This window comes from Chelonia mydas, chromosome 1 (assembly GCF_015237465.2).
Source record: "Chelonia mydas isolate rCheMyd1 chromosome 1, rCheMyd1.pri.v2, whole genome shotgun sequence".
NCBI classification, from domain to species: domain Eukaryota; kingdom Metazoa; phylum Chordata; order Testudines; family Cheloniidae; genus Chelonia; species Chelonia mydas.
This window is the reverse complement of record NC_057849.1, coordinates 255,314,917-255,331,369: the sequence shown is the minus strand read 5'-3', so window position 1 is coordinate 255,331,369 and position 16,453 is coordinate 255,314,917. Positions and strand designations below refer to the sequence as shown.

Sequence of the window (16,453 nt, the reverse complement as noted above, 5' to 3'; positions counted from 1 at the left end):
TTATTAATGGACTTAAAGCTTTCTTGCTGCAGATTAGGTTAGATATTAGGAAAAACTTTGATTATAAAGGCAGGTAAGCTTTGGAACATCCTTCCAAGGGAGGTTGTGGAATTGCTATTACTAGAGGTTTCTAAGAACAGGTTGGACAAACACCTGACAGGGATGGTCTAGGTTTACTTGGTTCTACCTCAGCACAGGGGGCTGGATTTGATCACCTCTCAAGATCCCTTCTACCCCTATATTTACACACACACACACCCCAGATTTACCTTGGTTAGCTGCATGCAGGTAAAACTACACTGCATTGTTTCCAGTAGGATTTTACAGTGAGATTGATGCAAACCCACTTTTCCTATAGTGAAAGCATAGCCAGATATTCCCAAACTGACTTCATGTAGATGTTAGATGATAACTTCAGCCACTACCAGTTTGGTTTGTATCTAAACCAGTACCTGAGAAGTGAAATGGTTCCTATCCCATTGTAAAGAATACGTTAGTGGGTAGAGGGCAATGGTGTCCAGGAGAGAACATCCTACTCCTCCTCCCCCGCCCCCCTTGTGCTGCTTGAGAGATTCCCTAGATAGTTACGTGGCAGTGAGTCTCAGAGCAGTTGTCTGAAGAATCCTGTATGAGGGTTAGGAATTATAGATTACATCCCTGTCAGACTGAGGCCCAGACACCCACCTAGATGAATTCTTGTTAAAGAAATTGGATTTTCCATTTACCAGGAAAAGTACATATTTTTCTATAGTGTTCATCACACATTGTATTGCAAAGACACTTTCCAGGGAGAGTGTAGCTGTGAACTGAAAAACAGAGAAGGTTTTATGGTGAGATTTAAAGAGAGAAAGTGACTCGGAGGCAGGAAATGGGGGAGAATTCCTGATAGGTGGACCAGAATATGCAAGAGCAAATCTGCCCCCCTACACCCTAGAGTGATTGAGAGTTACAGAAAGATGGGCAGAGAAGAGCAGAAGACTGAGCAGACTTTGGAAGTAGTTCCAAAGTTAAGATTGTAATGTATACATGAGGGGGCAATTAAGTCTTGAATTACATGATCACCTCCTACTTCTCAAACACAATGTAATCAATTTTTGCTACAAGCAAATATCTACGTCAGGCTGATAGTGGTTTTCTCATTCTTTTCTATTCATGCTAATATCATTGTAACAATCCTCTATACCTTTACTAAGTTAGACAGTCTTCTTCCCTCTAAATTATGTATTCTGTTAATTTTTCAAGATCCATACGCTATGTTTTCTTCTCAGCCAGCAGCACAGCCTGCCTTTGGTGCATTTCAGTAGAGAGAAAGTTAGCTGTGAAGCTAATTTACCTGCAAATTTGGGACCTGCATATGCAATCAGCATTGTACTATTTCTTAATCTGTAGTCAGTTCTCCAATTTACTGCACACTTTTCATATAAATGACTTGCCTGGACTCTAGTCTACACAGAAGAACACTACTCCAAAACGTTACATGTGTTTAAAGCTGTAGGAAAAAAAGGATTACAAAATGCAATTTGAAAAATAGTAGCTAATCATAATTAGACTGTGCTGTAATGTATAATCACAAGGGGGCAGTATTAAGATTACACATACAGCCTCAACTTGAGCATTTTCCTGACTTTTGAGTGCTTAACTATACAAGCTTTATATTCTGTTATAATAGGAAATTTGAGGAAAACATTCCGTTCCCTCCCCCTTTACAGAAGGGCAGGCTGGGGGCGGGGAGAGAGAAATCACAAGGAGAATTTTCACTTTCCAGGCCTTTGAACTTCTGCTGGCTTGCAAAAAATTGTAAGTAGTGTGTTGCAGATCACAGAATTTACAGTTTGGTTAGATAATGGAAACCCCTGCCCCCATTCCTGCATGCCTCAAGGTCCACAATGGAGAGCCAGTCCCATGCCCTTTAGGAGTGCTGTAGGTTGGAAGGGTGCTTAGCATCTTCCTCATCTGCAGAGCCCATGAAGTGCATTGGAACAAGGATCCCTACTTCACAACTTATGAGGTCTACAGACCCTCCCTCAACACTTGCATGGCTTAAGGTCTGCAGGGGTGGCAGCAGTTCTTATTGTGGTCCTAGTTCATTTTGCAATTGTCCTTTTACACTAGGTGAACGTCTGAACTTCCACACTGCGGCTGGCACAAGCTCAGCTGTGTCAGCATTAGCAATGTTGGAATCCCTAGCATGGATGTGGTTAAGGCTGCCAATATGGTTTTTAGTACCATTATGGTTAAACTTGATCCCTGCAGGAGACATGGGGCTTTTAAAAGGCTCGGGGGGGGAGGGAATTAAAACCTTATCTGTACTAGGATTCCCAGTGTTGCTAATACTGGTGCAGCTGCATCAGTGTTAACTAGGGTAGGAATTTTTTGGTACAAGTTTCCTAGCAGACTGCACTGGTGTGCAGGAGCCCTCTTTCAACCCCTTCACATCTTACAAGATCTGCAGAAGTACTTGCCCCTTCTGTCCCTCCGGATTTGCAATATCATGGCTGATGGGACTTTTCACAGAGTTAACCATGGATGCATCTGCTGTGAACCCTTTCTAGATAGGCACCTTATGAGCTTTGTAGAAATATTTATTGCTTGTCTTCATATGGGCTTATCAAAGGCTTAGAACACTGTCAAATCAAAACCAGTTTCCTCCAGAATCAGCAACGGCCCTGCTGCTTAATGGAGGACAGCTTCCATTCAAGTTTGTGTTCAGACCTTCGGCCATTTTTTCCTGCAGGGTTGTTTGAACAAGTAATAAGAATTTCTTTTTTTAATAAATGGGAAAAGTGTGTTCTCATGCTCAAAAATAGCTGAACTGTTTTCCCTTTAAAAAAAAAAGACACACATTCTTGGGCAGAGACCAAGCATAGAAAATTTCAGCCCAGAAGGGGAATGTGTCAGAAAAAGTGCAGCAACTGGAAGAAGGGGGGGGAAAAAAAAAAATTTCTAGCCTTTCTGCAGATCCATGTACTACATTTTCTTCTCAACCAATGGTCGGTGCATTTCATTAGAGAGATTAATAAATTAAAGTTCCTGCAAATGTTGACCTATATTCATGAATAAACTAATTAAAAGGAACCCAGTTATTTCCCCCAACTTACCTTGTTTTCCTTCTCCTTGCAAAGTGGGAAGAAAGCAGGTAGAATTATTGCCATAGGTTACATCAGGAACATTATTGGTCACACATGCAAGTCTCTGATTTGGAAGCAGTGTGGCCTTAACAATGTGACCCTAGGAGTATGTGCATTTGGCATGTGTACACACACCCCAAGTGGTATTGGTAATTAATAAAGGACACTTGCCTTCGGAGCTGGTGCTGAACAAGTTCCCCTCTGCATTACTACATGTTGGGCTGCTTGTGGTGCTGTTTCAGATGTAAATCTAAGGCTCTGGCCATTCCCTGTAAAAGGACTCAGACACCTCTCTAAAGGGTGGGTGTTAAACTGGGGTGTCCCAACCACATTCCAACCTGCGTAATTTAAATTCTGCCTACCTGAATTCCTCTGTAGTGCCAGATGGATGCAGTATTCTTCACTTCCTGCCTAAGCTGCTTTGTAGGAGGAGGGTGGTGGTGTTTGTGCTGTTAAATAGCTGCTGGGTTTCACCCTAGAGGTGGTTGTGTTTCACAGGTGGGTGAGAGCGATCCTTATGTCCTTACCTAATCAGCTCACAGGGTGCTATGAATTCTTAACCGAGTTCTATTTGGACAGCATTCTAAAATCCCACGTGAAAAGCATGGTATAAATGCAGAATGTTCTTACCTTTGCATCCATTTGGTTGAGATTAATCTGCCTTTTTGTATCTCCCCTTTGGGTCTGACAGGGCTCAGCTTGGAGGCGGCTCTCTATTAACCCAGGTGGAACCGCTTCCCAAAAGGCACAATGATAGTGGTGACTGGAGTCATGTCAGCGCCCGAGCTGGGTTCCACTGCCACCACCCCAGTTGCAGCCCCAAACTTCTCCTGGATGTCTGATGATGGCAGCCCCACGGCTATGGAGCAGCCGATATTCCTAATGACCACTGCTGCTCAGGCCATCTCAGGTTTCTTTGTGTGGACTGCTTTGCTCATCACCTGCCATCAGGTAAGAATCTCTTGGTGTTTGATCCCTGTAACTGTCTACCCCCCTCCCCCAAACTGGGTGAATACACATGGTGTGAGGGGTGTCTCTGCCAGCTGTGCGGGTTTGTTAGCATCATTCCTGCTGTTGTCACTGGCTCAGCTTATGACTCTCACCCCTCCACTTTGAGGAGTGGCGGTGGGAGCTAATTTTGCATCTTGGCGAGGGGTAGGGTGACCAGATGTTCCAGTTCTATAGGGACAGTCCTGATTTTTAGGGTCTTTTTCTTATATAGGCTCCTATTACCCTCCACCCCTAACTTTTCACACTTGTTGTCTGGTCACCCTAGCAAGTTATTCACCACCTATAACTCAAAGGGAGCTGTGCTCAGTACTGCACAGAACTGTACCAAGGGAATGTTTGAGGGGTTCTTTTGCTTCAGGTGGATCCAGGGGTTTGGCAGAAGGGCAGTATGAGAGTTGGAGAGGTTTACTCCTTGTTGCTTAATGGTCAGCTCTGTTCCCTGGGAGTAGGCTAATATATAGGGAGGAAGCATCAGGAGAAACAGAACTCCACCTCCCTGGAGAGGAGCAGTGTTTGTGTGTGTTTGGGGAAGAGAAACATGTGAGTCTGAGGCTTGGTGCAGATGGCACCATTCTGTGCCTAAGATTGTAGTGGCCAGCTAGCTGCTTACACAATGTCGCATCTTTCCCTTTGTCTTCAGGCTTGTAATAATCAAACTTTGCCTAGCAAGGAGCCCCAGGGTACTGGCAGGTGAGGAGAGGGAGGGCATTATAAAAGATCAAGCACCTTTCTGCCTGGCTCTCATTAGCAGAGGCACAAGGGGATAGCTGTATCAGGTAAGGCCATTAGCCCAGTCAGTCTGGTATCCTGCCTTTGGCAGCAGCTAATACCTGTTGTCACAGTTACTGGGCTAGCTGCAAATCTGTCCCCCTTCTGGTCTCTGAGTGCACCCCTTCATATCTTACCTGTTCCGGAGAGGAATTCTGCAACTCTCCTACTCTTAGGCCAAAGGTTCTCCTTACCATTATTGCCTAGGGGGTCTGATGGAGTTCTGGCACCTGCAGTTCTTCACTTGGAGAGTCTGTGACCAGTCAGCTTCTTAAAGCGAAGGTATTGTTTAGTTTAACAGAAAAAGGAATTTAGAGAACAAGGATTTAAACAGTCTTCATGCATCTCTTACCAACTGGCCTGCCACCTCCTGCAAGCCACACTTCTTCAGACACCTACAGCAGTTTTTCAGAAGAAACAGACTAAGACGCTGGACAAAATCCTCCCCTCTCGAGTGTTCCTTTTTAAACCTGCTAGAGTCCTATCAATCTTCTGTGTTTTGCTGGCTTGAATCAGGAGAGGAAAAGGCCTGTTTTATATGGCTACCTAGAGAGGAGCCAAAATCGTCAAAGCAAGTAGTCCTGCCATTGTCCCTTAACACTTTAAGTGTTTGCGGAGAGGTGGCTTATCCCAAGCTGCTGTTTTCCTTCCTGCCTGTTTTTCTGACAGCCTCTATTGTGTTGTGTTAAACCAATATAATCACACAGAAAACACCCCAATTACCAGACCACCATATGGTCTTCATAAGTTATTACAGAGCTGCTCCAAATCCATCACACCTGTTCTTTCAGAGGCATGTGAACACCTACCTCCCCCTCAAGAATACACTTGGCCTTTTGAGTAGTGCTAAAAGTGGAGGTGGGGGCATGTGATAGTGGGCTCTACTCACCACTGGATACTGTCACCTCCTGGAATTTCTGGAGATTAGCTCAGTCAGGCCCTTCCAGCCATTACACCCCCATCCATTTCTCCTCTTCAGCTCCTCTCTCACTCCCAGGAGCCACAGCTGTCCTCTTCCTGACTCAGCCCTCCAGTCAGGTCACGATTGTGGTTTCCCCTCTACAAGTGGAGTGCATCAAGGTTCCTGCTTTCCAGCAGGCTTAGGCAGTCTTCTGCTTCACAGTACCACTACTGCAGTGGCTGGCAGGGAACCCCAGCCCACTCTCTACTCCAGGTTCCTGCTCAGGGACCCTCTACCCAGCAGCCAAGGTCCATTCCCTGAGCTGCTACTTTACCTCCTTGCCCTCCCCACTCCTCTGGGTTTGGCAGTTTCTTCACTTTCTCCTCCCAGGGAGTAATTGTAGGCAACTCATCTCTGCAGCTACTCAAACACATCTCCCAGAAAGTGATGTAGCCTACTGCTCTTTCTGTCTCCATTTTCCTGTCTTTTGTAAGAACCCTGCCTGTCTCTCACAGGTGAGCTTCTCTCTAATTAGCTGCCTCCAGCCTAACACTCCCCCTCCTTTGCTGCCTAATTAGCTGGTTGGGTCCAACTCAGCTCTTTTGCAGGGCCAGTGTGGGGTGCACATCCCGTCACAGGGCAGGATATGTAGGTGATGAGATTGTGCCATGATTTATGAGGCTTAATTACTCTCTATTCTTAGCTGGCCATTTTATAGTTATGTCAGCTGTTAGTTCATTAAATGATCAGCCATTTATTGTTTTAAATCATCCAGCCTACAGTACCTGCCTTGATGACTTTCCGTGCCAGTGAATTCCACTAGCTGAATTCTGCTACGGAAAGGAGTAGCAGGAAATGTTTGTTTTGCTTTTTCTCCTTTTCTTTCTGGGGCAACGCCTGGCCACCCTATCTCATCCAGTATTCTCTGGGTGCCAGCACAAGTCCAATCCAACATCCTCTTCTCTAATGTAATCATCATGTGGACTGTAACACAGTGGGAAATACATGCCCTGAAATGTATCAACCTGTGTTCCGTACCTCTGTGTTGTTGGATTCCAGAGAGCTGAGTAGGAGCTGGAAAATGACAGTGTATTGCAGAGGCAAATAGTCTAGGGAGGTTTGAAAAGAGATTAGTCACTGATGAATAAGAGTAACACCTGTAGTGCCACTAGCTTAGGGAACAATAAGCGCTATCATCCTCCTGCTTCAGGGTGCGCATTGATCACCTGCTGGGAGTAGGGAAAAATTCTTCTCCCTGGTATAGCATTGCACAGCTAGGGTTTTCTGCTGTTCTCTACCACAGCGGTTCTCAAACTTTTTAGCAACCCGACGAACCCTATTTGGATTTAAAAAAATTTGAGGACCCCCAGCGCCCCCCCCCCCACTCAGCCCTTGCCATGCCCCCTTCCCTGAGGCCCCAGCCCTTCTTTGGGGCCCCACCCCCCCTCACTCCATCCCCCCTCCTTCTGTCTCTCGCTCTCCCGCACTCTCATTCACTTTCACCAGGCTGGGGCAGAGGGTTGGGGTACAGGAGCGGGTGCAGTCTCTGGGAGGGAATTTGGGGGTGGGCTGTGGGAGAGAGTTTGGGTGCAGGAGGGGGTGCGGGCTCTGGGAGGGAGTTTGGGTGCAGGAGGGGGTGCGGGCTCTGGGAGGGAGTTTGGGTGTGGGCTCTGGGCTGGGGCAGGGGGTTGGGGTGCAGGAGGGGGTGAGGGGTATGGGCTCCAGCCAGGTGGCGCTTACCTTGGGCAACTCCCGAAAGCCACCAGCACATCTCTCTGACAGAGGCTCCTAGGTGGGCGGGAGATCAAGGAGTCTCCGCGCGCTGCCCCTGCCCGCAGGCACCATCCCTGCAGCTCCCATTGGCAGCAGTTCGTGGCCAATGGGAGCTGCACAGTTGGCACTTGGGGCGGGGGCAGTGTGCGAAGACCCCTTGCCCCACAGGGATGTGCCAGCCGTTTCCGGGAGTGTCACGGAGCTGGGGCAGGTAGGGAGCCTGCCTTAGCCCTGCTGCGCCACTGGACTTTTAGCATGCAGGAGGCACTGGGAGGGAGCGGGAGGAGTAGAGGGAGGGGAAGGAGTTGATCAGTGAGGCCTGCGGACCCCCTGGGGTACCCTCAGGGACCCCCAGTTTGAGAATTGCTGCTCTTCAGAATCCAGTGTTGCTAAATGTGAGAGGCAGGGGACTGGATTAAATGTGTCATTGGTCTGCCATATGGCATTCCCTGCCTGATGTGCTCTTGTGATTGTGCACACAGTGAAAGGCTGTAGGGACATCCCTGTAACTCTGAGAGGGAAACCTGGAGTCACTTGGACTGTGACACTCAGTATCGCTGGGGGTGGGTAGGTATTATTATCATTTGTATTATCATAGCGCCTATGAGTCCCAGCCCTGGACCAGGACCCCATTGTGCCAGGTGCTGTGCAAACAAAGAGATGGTCCCTGCCCCAAGGAGCTGACAATCTAAGTATAAGATGAGAGACGGGAGTACAAGAAACAATGAGACAATGTTGGTCAGTATGACAGGCTGTGGTTTTAGCACACCAGCTGCCTCACCATCAAGTATTTTATAGGTGTCATAGCAGAGGAGAGTTTTGAGGAAGGATTTGAAGGTGGATAACAAGGTAGCTTTGTGAATGTTCATGGGCAGCTTCTGCCAAGTGTGAGAGGCACAGAGCACGAAGGTGCTTGTTTCAGAATTTAACAAGTGGGGGCTGGAGGTGAGAGCTGACCTTTTGATACTGAATGAAAGATGATAGGTGGGGTGGGGTTAGGTCATAAAGAGCCTCAAAAGTGAATGCAAATAGCTTATGTTTGATATGGTAGAAAAGAGGGAGCCAGTGAAGGGATTCAAGGAGAGAGGTGACGTGGTCCAAGTGACGAGCTAGGAAAATGATCTTTGCAGCAGCATTCTGAATGGATGAATGGGGAAGATTACATTTGTCAAGGCCAGAGAAAAGGATGTTGCGGTAATTGAGATATGAGGTGATGAGAATGTGGAGGAGTTTTAGCCATGTGGACAGATAGGAAAGGCCGTATCTGAGATGTTATGCAGAAAGAATCTGCATGATTTAGAAATAGCCTGGATGTGAGGGTGTTGGTCTGAGTCAAAGATGACAGACACCCAAGTTATGGGCAGCATGGTAGTGGAGTCTGCAGTCATCCAAAAAGGAGGTAGCAAGGAGGGATTGTGGGTGAAGATGAAGAACTCTCTTTTAGTCCTGTTGAGTTTGAACTGGCAGCTAGACATCCATGAGGAGAGGTCAGAGAGAGAGGCTGAGATTTTTGATTGGACAGAAGGAGACAGGTCTGGAGTAGAGAGGTAGATCTATGAATCAGCTGCATGAAAGTGGTAGTTCAGTTTGAGTTTGTGGTTGAGATTGCTTATAGACAAGGTGTAAAGGGAGAAGAGATGGGAACAAGGACAAAGTCCTGTGGAACCCTTACAGAAAGCTGGAAGGAGGGATGAGGAGGAGACACTGAAGGAGCAATTAGAGAGGTAGGAGGAGAACCAGGAGAGGACAGTCATGGGGGCCAAGGAAGGGACATGATTTCAAGAAGAGTGTGGTTGACTGTGCTGAAGGTGCCTGACAGGTCAAGGAGAATGAGGATGCATTTTGAGCTTTGGCTAGGAAGAGGTCATTAAAAACTTTGGTGAGATCAGTTTCAGTTGAGTGCAAGGGGTGGGAGCACATTGGAGAGGGTGTGATATGGAATGGGAGGAGAGGAATTTGAAGGAGTGTAACTGGATTGTAAGAAGAAAAAATCACGCCGGTTGTGCGTGTTCTGGTTTTTGTTGTTTAAATTAAAACTACGTGTAAAAGACTTTGCCTCTGGAGAACATGTTCCCTGCTGGTTCAACCAAACCTGTGTCTACTGACCATCAGGACATGCTGTCAGGCCTCTTTCTTTATGCAGGCTTTTGCCTGGAGTCCTTTAATTGTCCTGGCCATTAAGGAAGGTTGATTGTATATTTCAAGTTGACAAATTCAGAGTTCCCGGTGTGTATTTTTTGGTAAAGGTGAACTTTGTTGTTAGAAGATGGATATTCTGGGGAAGAAATTTTTTAAGGATATGACAGTTTAATTTTGAGATGATTAATGAGCGCCCTGATTTTTGGAGGGAGTGGGTAGGATTGTGACATCATAGTTGTCTCAGCCCCTGTTCTTGGGTGAGTGGAGAATCTGCATTTCTATTGTTTATCAGGCTGCACACGTTTTATGACTTTATTGCTCAGAAGAGAGTCCAATTTCAGAGCTGTGAAATGTACTGCTCTGGTAGGAGGGCAAGAGGCTGGCCTTTTATGGCTTTACTGTTAAAGCAGTAGTATGACTCTTGCCAGCAGGCAGTGGGGTTTGGGGCTTATCCATCTACTTAAAACATATATGAATGAATTTTCTGGGGTTCTTTCATTGAAAAAGTCATGGGAAAGTATATAAAACTGCTCTGAGGAAAGAGGGCCTTAACCATGGTGACAGCCTGATGTGCTCAGTTCTATATGGTTGAGGAAAAGAGGAGGTTGCAGGGTTGGGAATCTTAAGTGCCTGAAAGGAGATAGCAGAGTCTTGGGATGGACTATCTGGGAATTAAGTATGAACAAGAGAACATGAGGCCACACTTGGTAGTAATTAGCAAAAAATAATAAAAATAAATTTAATCCCATCTCATTAGAAACTGGACTGCAGCCCCCAATTCACTTCACACAGGCCACTGCGCGTGACCATAAGAAAGAAACAATTTTTTATTCCTGCCATCATAAGGCTGCGTTAGATCACCTGCTCCAGTGAGGAGTTCTGTGTTCCATTCTTGGTCCCCCACTGCCATCCAGTCCCACCCTTTCCTCTGTTTGATTGTCACTGACCCTGTTCTCCATCTTCCCCCATTCAGATCTACATGCATCTGCGCTGTTACAGCTGCCCCAATGAGCAGCGCTACATCGTCCGGATCCTCTTCATTGTGCCCATTTACGCCTTCGACTCATGGCTCAGCCTCCTTTTCTTCACCAATGACCAATACTATGTTTACTTCGGCACTGTCCGGGACTGCTACGAAGGTAAGGCGGGGATGGCGGAGTATGGGGTTTTTCTGCTGCAGGCTGGAGTGCAGGGACTGGTCCTGCATGTGTACAGGAAGTGTGGAGGGCGTACCTCTGTCATATGGCTACGATTTGTACTGATATCGAACTAGATCCATGGTTTGAAGCCTGGCTTAGTGACTGGGGAACAAGGTCTTCTGTCCTCCTGGCTGCTATAGGAGTGGCAGGGTATATTGGGATTCCCCTAGGATACGGTTTAGAAAGACTCGCAGCTTCTGAAGAGATTTTCTCACGTGGCAGACTTGTATTCATTCTTTCAGAGGAGGTGTAAAGCCGAAGGTCTGAACGCCCATCGATGTTAAAGGCCCAAAGGTCTCCCAAACACCCGAGCAGACTTCAGGCGGGCCAATTGTATGCTGCCCCTCCTCATGTGGCCCCTAAATCCCCATGGCAGTTTCTGTTGGCAATGTTACTTACTCTCTTCCCGTCCGGTAACTGTTTGCATCGTTTCCCTGGCACAGAATGGCTGCTGCATTCCACTACAGTCGCCACTGTGGTCCAGTGGTATGTGAGAGAGCTGGAATGTGCTTTGGGATCCCACTGGCAGAAAGGAGTGAGGATTAGTATCAGTTATTTATTGCACTTTTCTAAGGATGTGACCCACCTGGCTAGCAAAGGAAAACTCACCCTTGGGGCATATGAGAAAGAAACGGTCAGTCTCTGAAATAAACACTTCTCCTAAAATCTGCCCCCTCACCCCATTCAAAAAAGGAGCCTCTCCCCCCTGCCCCCAACAGCATCCTAGGAGAGGCTGTACACTGTGGCAGAATATCCTGTTGGATCACTATTATTGTGTGTGTTTGTGTCTGTCTGTCTGTCCTGACTAAACTGCTCCTTGTTTGTAGGGTTTGTTGTTAGTGAGATCTGTGTTTCTGGGAGAGAGGCCCCTGAGTGTGTCAACAAGTTAATCTGCTCAAGGGACCAGTGACAATGCACTGAGATGCAATAGCAGATGGCAAACTCATGCACACAATCCAGAGGCCACTTTTTCTCTCCCCTGCTCTCCCTGTGTTTGTGTGTAAAGGCCTAGCAGGAAGCCTGCTGCTCTGAGAAACTCCTCTCCTAGCAACGGTTATTATCCCCTCCGCCTTGCCTAGGGAGTTTGCAAACATCACAGCATCTGCTCAAGGGGTCAGCCTGCATTCTGAAGTTCACCTGCTTGGCCCACTTGTTGTGCTGTGTGGAGGTGCGTCCCTTGCCCCCGTCTATTCTCTGAACAATTTCAGAACTATGCCTAGGAAAAGCAGGAGATTGGAGAGGACGGGAGGGATATTTTTCTCGCTTTCAGTGGAGATTTTTTACTCTTGGGAAATAGGTCCACTTGAAAACAATAAAAATAGTAACGAATTAAAAAATCCATAACTAAACTTGAAATCTGTGTTGTACCAATCATGGGTGGTTCTCTGTGGTGTGTCTTTTGGCGGGTGGGGTATACTTTTTTGGTCCTGCTCTTTTATCCTGCCTCCACACACACGAAATCTGGGGCCTCAGTCTGTGACATAAGAGTTTGTGTTCTTTTGTGGTGATGCGTGATAAGCACTTTTGATGACAAAGGCAAATATGAGCTAGGAGGGGAAGCACTGTTATTCTAGCGCAGCCATCTTTAATAATTAGTACTTGTTTCTTTTGGGGAATGTAGAGGGAGAGTGGGGGCAAATGTCCCCATTCTTCTCCCTCTGATTTCATCTCCTGCCCAACGCTGTTGGATGGGCAGCTGGTGTTGCAGTGACCGCATCAGAGAGTAGTGGAGAGCACCACTGGAGAACAATATGAGAAGCTAAGCTTCTCCTCCCCCAGCAGCTGAGAGCTGCCTCCATAGGCCTAAAGTTAAGGAAGATGCAGGAAGTTTGCAGACCAGGTAATTTACCACAGGTTTTTTTAATAAATGTTTTTTGTGTTGTGTCTTTTTAATTGATTATTTAATTGATACCAATACCCCAAATCATTACAGAAATATAATCAATGGGCCTGTTCAATAACCAGGATTACAGGTGGAATACAAGTTTGTCTTATTGTATAAATAGAAGCAAGTAGATCATGGCCATTTATGCACTGTACTATTCTGTTGTGCTAGAAATGTCTGGAAGTGCTTCCGTTGTGTCTAATCCTTTTGTTAGATCTTTGGGGGGGGGTTTCCTCATGGGATCTGTGTATCCCTTTGTGTAAGGGCATAGTTGGGTGATTACAAGGGCCCAGAGGAGGTAAAAGTCCACGAGCTGTCTCCAATCATGGATGTCTTTTCAAGTGGGATAACCTCCTTGATGTCTGGTATCCAGCTCCTTGCTGAGGTCAGATTCTTGGCTTTATGCATTTGATTTTGTTTTGTTCTTGTCTTGAAATTCCCTGGGTACAGTGTCTCTCTCCTGAGTTTATTATTTGTTCAGAGCAAGTTGATGTTACCGTAATACAGTCAGGATTTGAGCCCCGTTGTGCTAGGTGCTGTACAAACATAGAGTAGGACAGACCCTGCCCCAGGGAGCTCACAGTCTAATTTAAATCAGGATATAAGAGTGGCTGTAACAGTAGGAGAGAGGTGGGAGGACTAGAATAAGGGAATGAGAACAGGTTAACATAGGCTAGCCATGTGCATTGCTAAATGTTTGTCATGTATTTATTTATTACATTATCTATGATAAATGAAAGTCCCTACCAGTCATTTATGGGGTGATGCTGAGGGGGGATGTGGGGGGCTATAGCCACCCCCAAAATTTGACTTACCCCTCTGTAGCCACCCCGTAGCAGCTTCTGCTCTCTGGCCGCCCAGCTCTGACGGCAGAGCAGAGAGACTGGCGGCTGCTGGCCGGGCACCCAGCTCTAGAAGCAGTGCAGAAGTAAGGCTGGGCAGGGGTGCCTGAGAGCCAGGTGAATGGAGAGTGTGGAAAGAAGTGAGGTGAATGATTCATTAGGGATGCTTTTCCATGTGAGTGAGTACTAGGCTCATGCCCCAGAATAGTGCGAGGGAGCGCTGCAAGTCTGGGAATGGCATCTCATAGAATATGAGGGTTGGAAGGGACCTCAGGAGATCATCTAGTCCAACCCCCTGCTCAAAGCAGGACCAATCCCCAATTTTTGCCCTAGATCCCTGAATGGCCCCCTCAAGGATTGAACTCACAACCTTGGGTTTAGCAGGCCAATGCTCAAACCACTGAGCTATCCCAGTCTTGGAGGAGATATAAAACAGAGGCCTTGACCAAAGAGATGGTGGCTAAAGGTCCCATGGCACTTTTTGGGGAAGAGTAGGGGCATTAGCCTGGGTGCCCATGCTGGGTTTTGACGCTGATTGTTGTGTAACTGCTGAAGCAGGAGGAGGAGTGCACCCTGTAAAAACAGTCTGGGGTTCTCAGAATGAAAGGCACTGCACAGATTGTCATTGCTGCTGGCTTTGCTTCTCCCCTGCACCCCAGCTGCTTGTCCCCATTCAGTGGGTGTCATGATTTTGATCTGGTTAATCTGTCTTTGCAGCCTTCGTAATCTACAATTTCCTCAGCCTCTGCTATGAGTACCTTGGGGGGGAGAGCTCCATCATGTCTGAGATCAGAGGGAAATCTATCGAGTGAGTACTCCGAGTCTGTTTACAGCACTCTACCCCATCCTTCCCTGGGGGTTTGTGTGGCCCAGGGTTTGTTTTAACCCCTGCCACTGGAAACTGTGTGGTGCAATAAGTGTACCCTGGAACTGGATGATACCACCTAGCTCATTACACAGAAGACTCAAATGGACTTGCCTCATCCAGTGCAAGTGGGTGCTTGTCATTCAGATCATCACGAGTGAACCGAGCCTATGTAGAGCTTTCATGTTCACCTGGCTCCCCTGTAGTTTCTTCTCCCCTCCCCCCAGTATGTGTTTCCTTTCTCTAGCCCATGCTGGTTGTGGCTGCCTGCCCTCCTTTTCTCGTGCCGTACCATGCTAGCCAACGACTTCCTTGCCAAAAATCGGTTTTGGGGGGCAGAGATAGGAGTGCAAAACCACATCTCTATTCGGTCTGCATCTCTGAAGGAGACTAAGGCTGTTGTCGCTATGGCAATGACTAATTTGGCCTGGTGAAAGGAAGAATCTTACATTTTCATCAGAAGACAATGGGCAGGCAAGGGCCTGCATCTCACTGCTTGCCATATCCTGAGCTCTGCCCTCTGATTCCTCTTTCTCTGGCTGTCCTGCTGTGTTGCATTTTCAGGTCCAGTTGCATGTATGGGACTTGCTGCCTCTGGGGGAAGACGTATTCCATCGGATTCCTGAGGTTCTGCAAACAGGTACGGGCTGAGGAAAGCTGGGCTGTGCGCAAGAAGCGGGAGAGGAGGCAGTAATGCCTGGCCCGTGGAGTTTCTGAGATGAGGGTTCCTTTGGACCAACCTCTGTTCAGTGGGTTTATGAGATCAAGCTGAGAAAGGCTGGGAGAGAATAAATCTGTTATCATGTTGTAATAGTGCTGAGGCAGATATACCATGTTACTCTGCCCACCCAAAAACTAGAAAGGCTCTTAGCAAGGGAAATGACATGTCTTCTCTACAGGATCTACTCCAAGCCCCAGGAGTTCCTGGGAGCTGATGTTTGTTTCCTCTTCCCCTCCTGGGATGGGCAGGTCCCAGATCCCCTATGAGAACTTGGTGCCTTCTTGGGTCCCAGACACCCCCAGTAGTTGTGTAAGTGTCTCTTGAGTTCCCAGCTTTGTCAGTGTGGTTAGGAGTGGGAGTCTGGAGTCTGATCATCGTGACACAACACTTTGCAGGAGGAACTTCTCCAGCATATTGCTCACTCCGGGGTTGGGGGAGTGCATGATGAAGTGGGTATGTCAGGAAGAGAGAGAAATCTAAATGACGACAAATCCATCATGCGTGCGGTTATGGGGTCCAGGAGGCTGTCCCTGCTGGCTGTCACAATGTAGCAGTAAAGGTAGAGATTTGCTAAGCTGCTGAAAGTGACATGCAGGATCTCTCTGTAGATAGTGACTGAAACAGGTTTGGTTAGATTGGGGCATTGCTTTCATTCTCTGAAAAAGGGCTGAATTCCATTTTTAATTATAGTCTTTGGGTCTCACTATGAATTTAGGTCCATTTGCTACCCTTACTCCACACCAGAGCTCCAGCTGATCTCAAAGAAAAGTTTGCATTAAGATCAAGAGTGAAAAGAGCGTGATTATTGCATTCAGCATTACTCCCTGGGAAGCTTAGTGACCTTTAGGGCTATGGCTATTTCTTCCTTCCTTATCCTCCTTTATTTGTTCTTCTCGCTCTTTCCTGCCTTTATGTATTTCCATTCTTCCCTCTGTTTTTTCCTTCCCTAAGGAACTGCTAATTCCTTCCTCACCTGGGCTTCACTCCCACCCCATTCTCCATTTTCCCCCCCATTAAAATTGTGAGCAATGAAATAGCTAATGTTGACATTTAAAGTGTCCTCAACTGGCTTTCGAGGAACACCTCAGTGAGATTAATAGGGCATAGGGTAGTTCACTCCTCTTAGCGCCGTTGTTTCAGTCCGTCTGCAGACTTAGGCCGACATCACTACGTGAGTAACACTCAGTTCATATCTGGAAGGTTTTCTTCTCAACCATGAGG

General features: G+C 47.0%; 1 protein-coding gene across 6 annotated transcripts in view; it reads left to right on the top strand.

Moving 5' to 3' along the window:
* The window catches only part of TMEM184B (transmembrane protein 184B), a 40,657-nt gene that overhangs the window by 13,654 nt on the left and 10,550 nt on the right, over positions 1-16,453 (top strand). For 4 of the 6 annotated variants that reach the window (XM_037881455.2, XM_043543313.1, XM_043543319.1 and 1 more), the window contains exons 2-5: positions 3,820-4,079; positions 10,694-10,859; positions 14,364-14,454; positions 15,076-15,151. In XM_037881455.2, the coding sequence (XP_037737383.1) occupies positions 3,879-4,079; positions 10,694-10,859; positions 14,364-14,454; positions 15,076-15,151 (534 nt within the window). In that variant the 5' untranslated portion in view covers positions 3,820-3,878. Of the gene's footprint in view, positions 1-1,669; positions 1,798-3,819; positions 4,080-10,693; positions 10,860-14,363; positions 14,455-15,075; positions 15,152-16,453 lie in introns of all 6 variants that reach the window. The other 2 variants (XM_037881452.2, XM_037881460.2) reach the window with 1 other exon arrangement.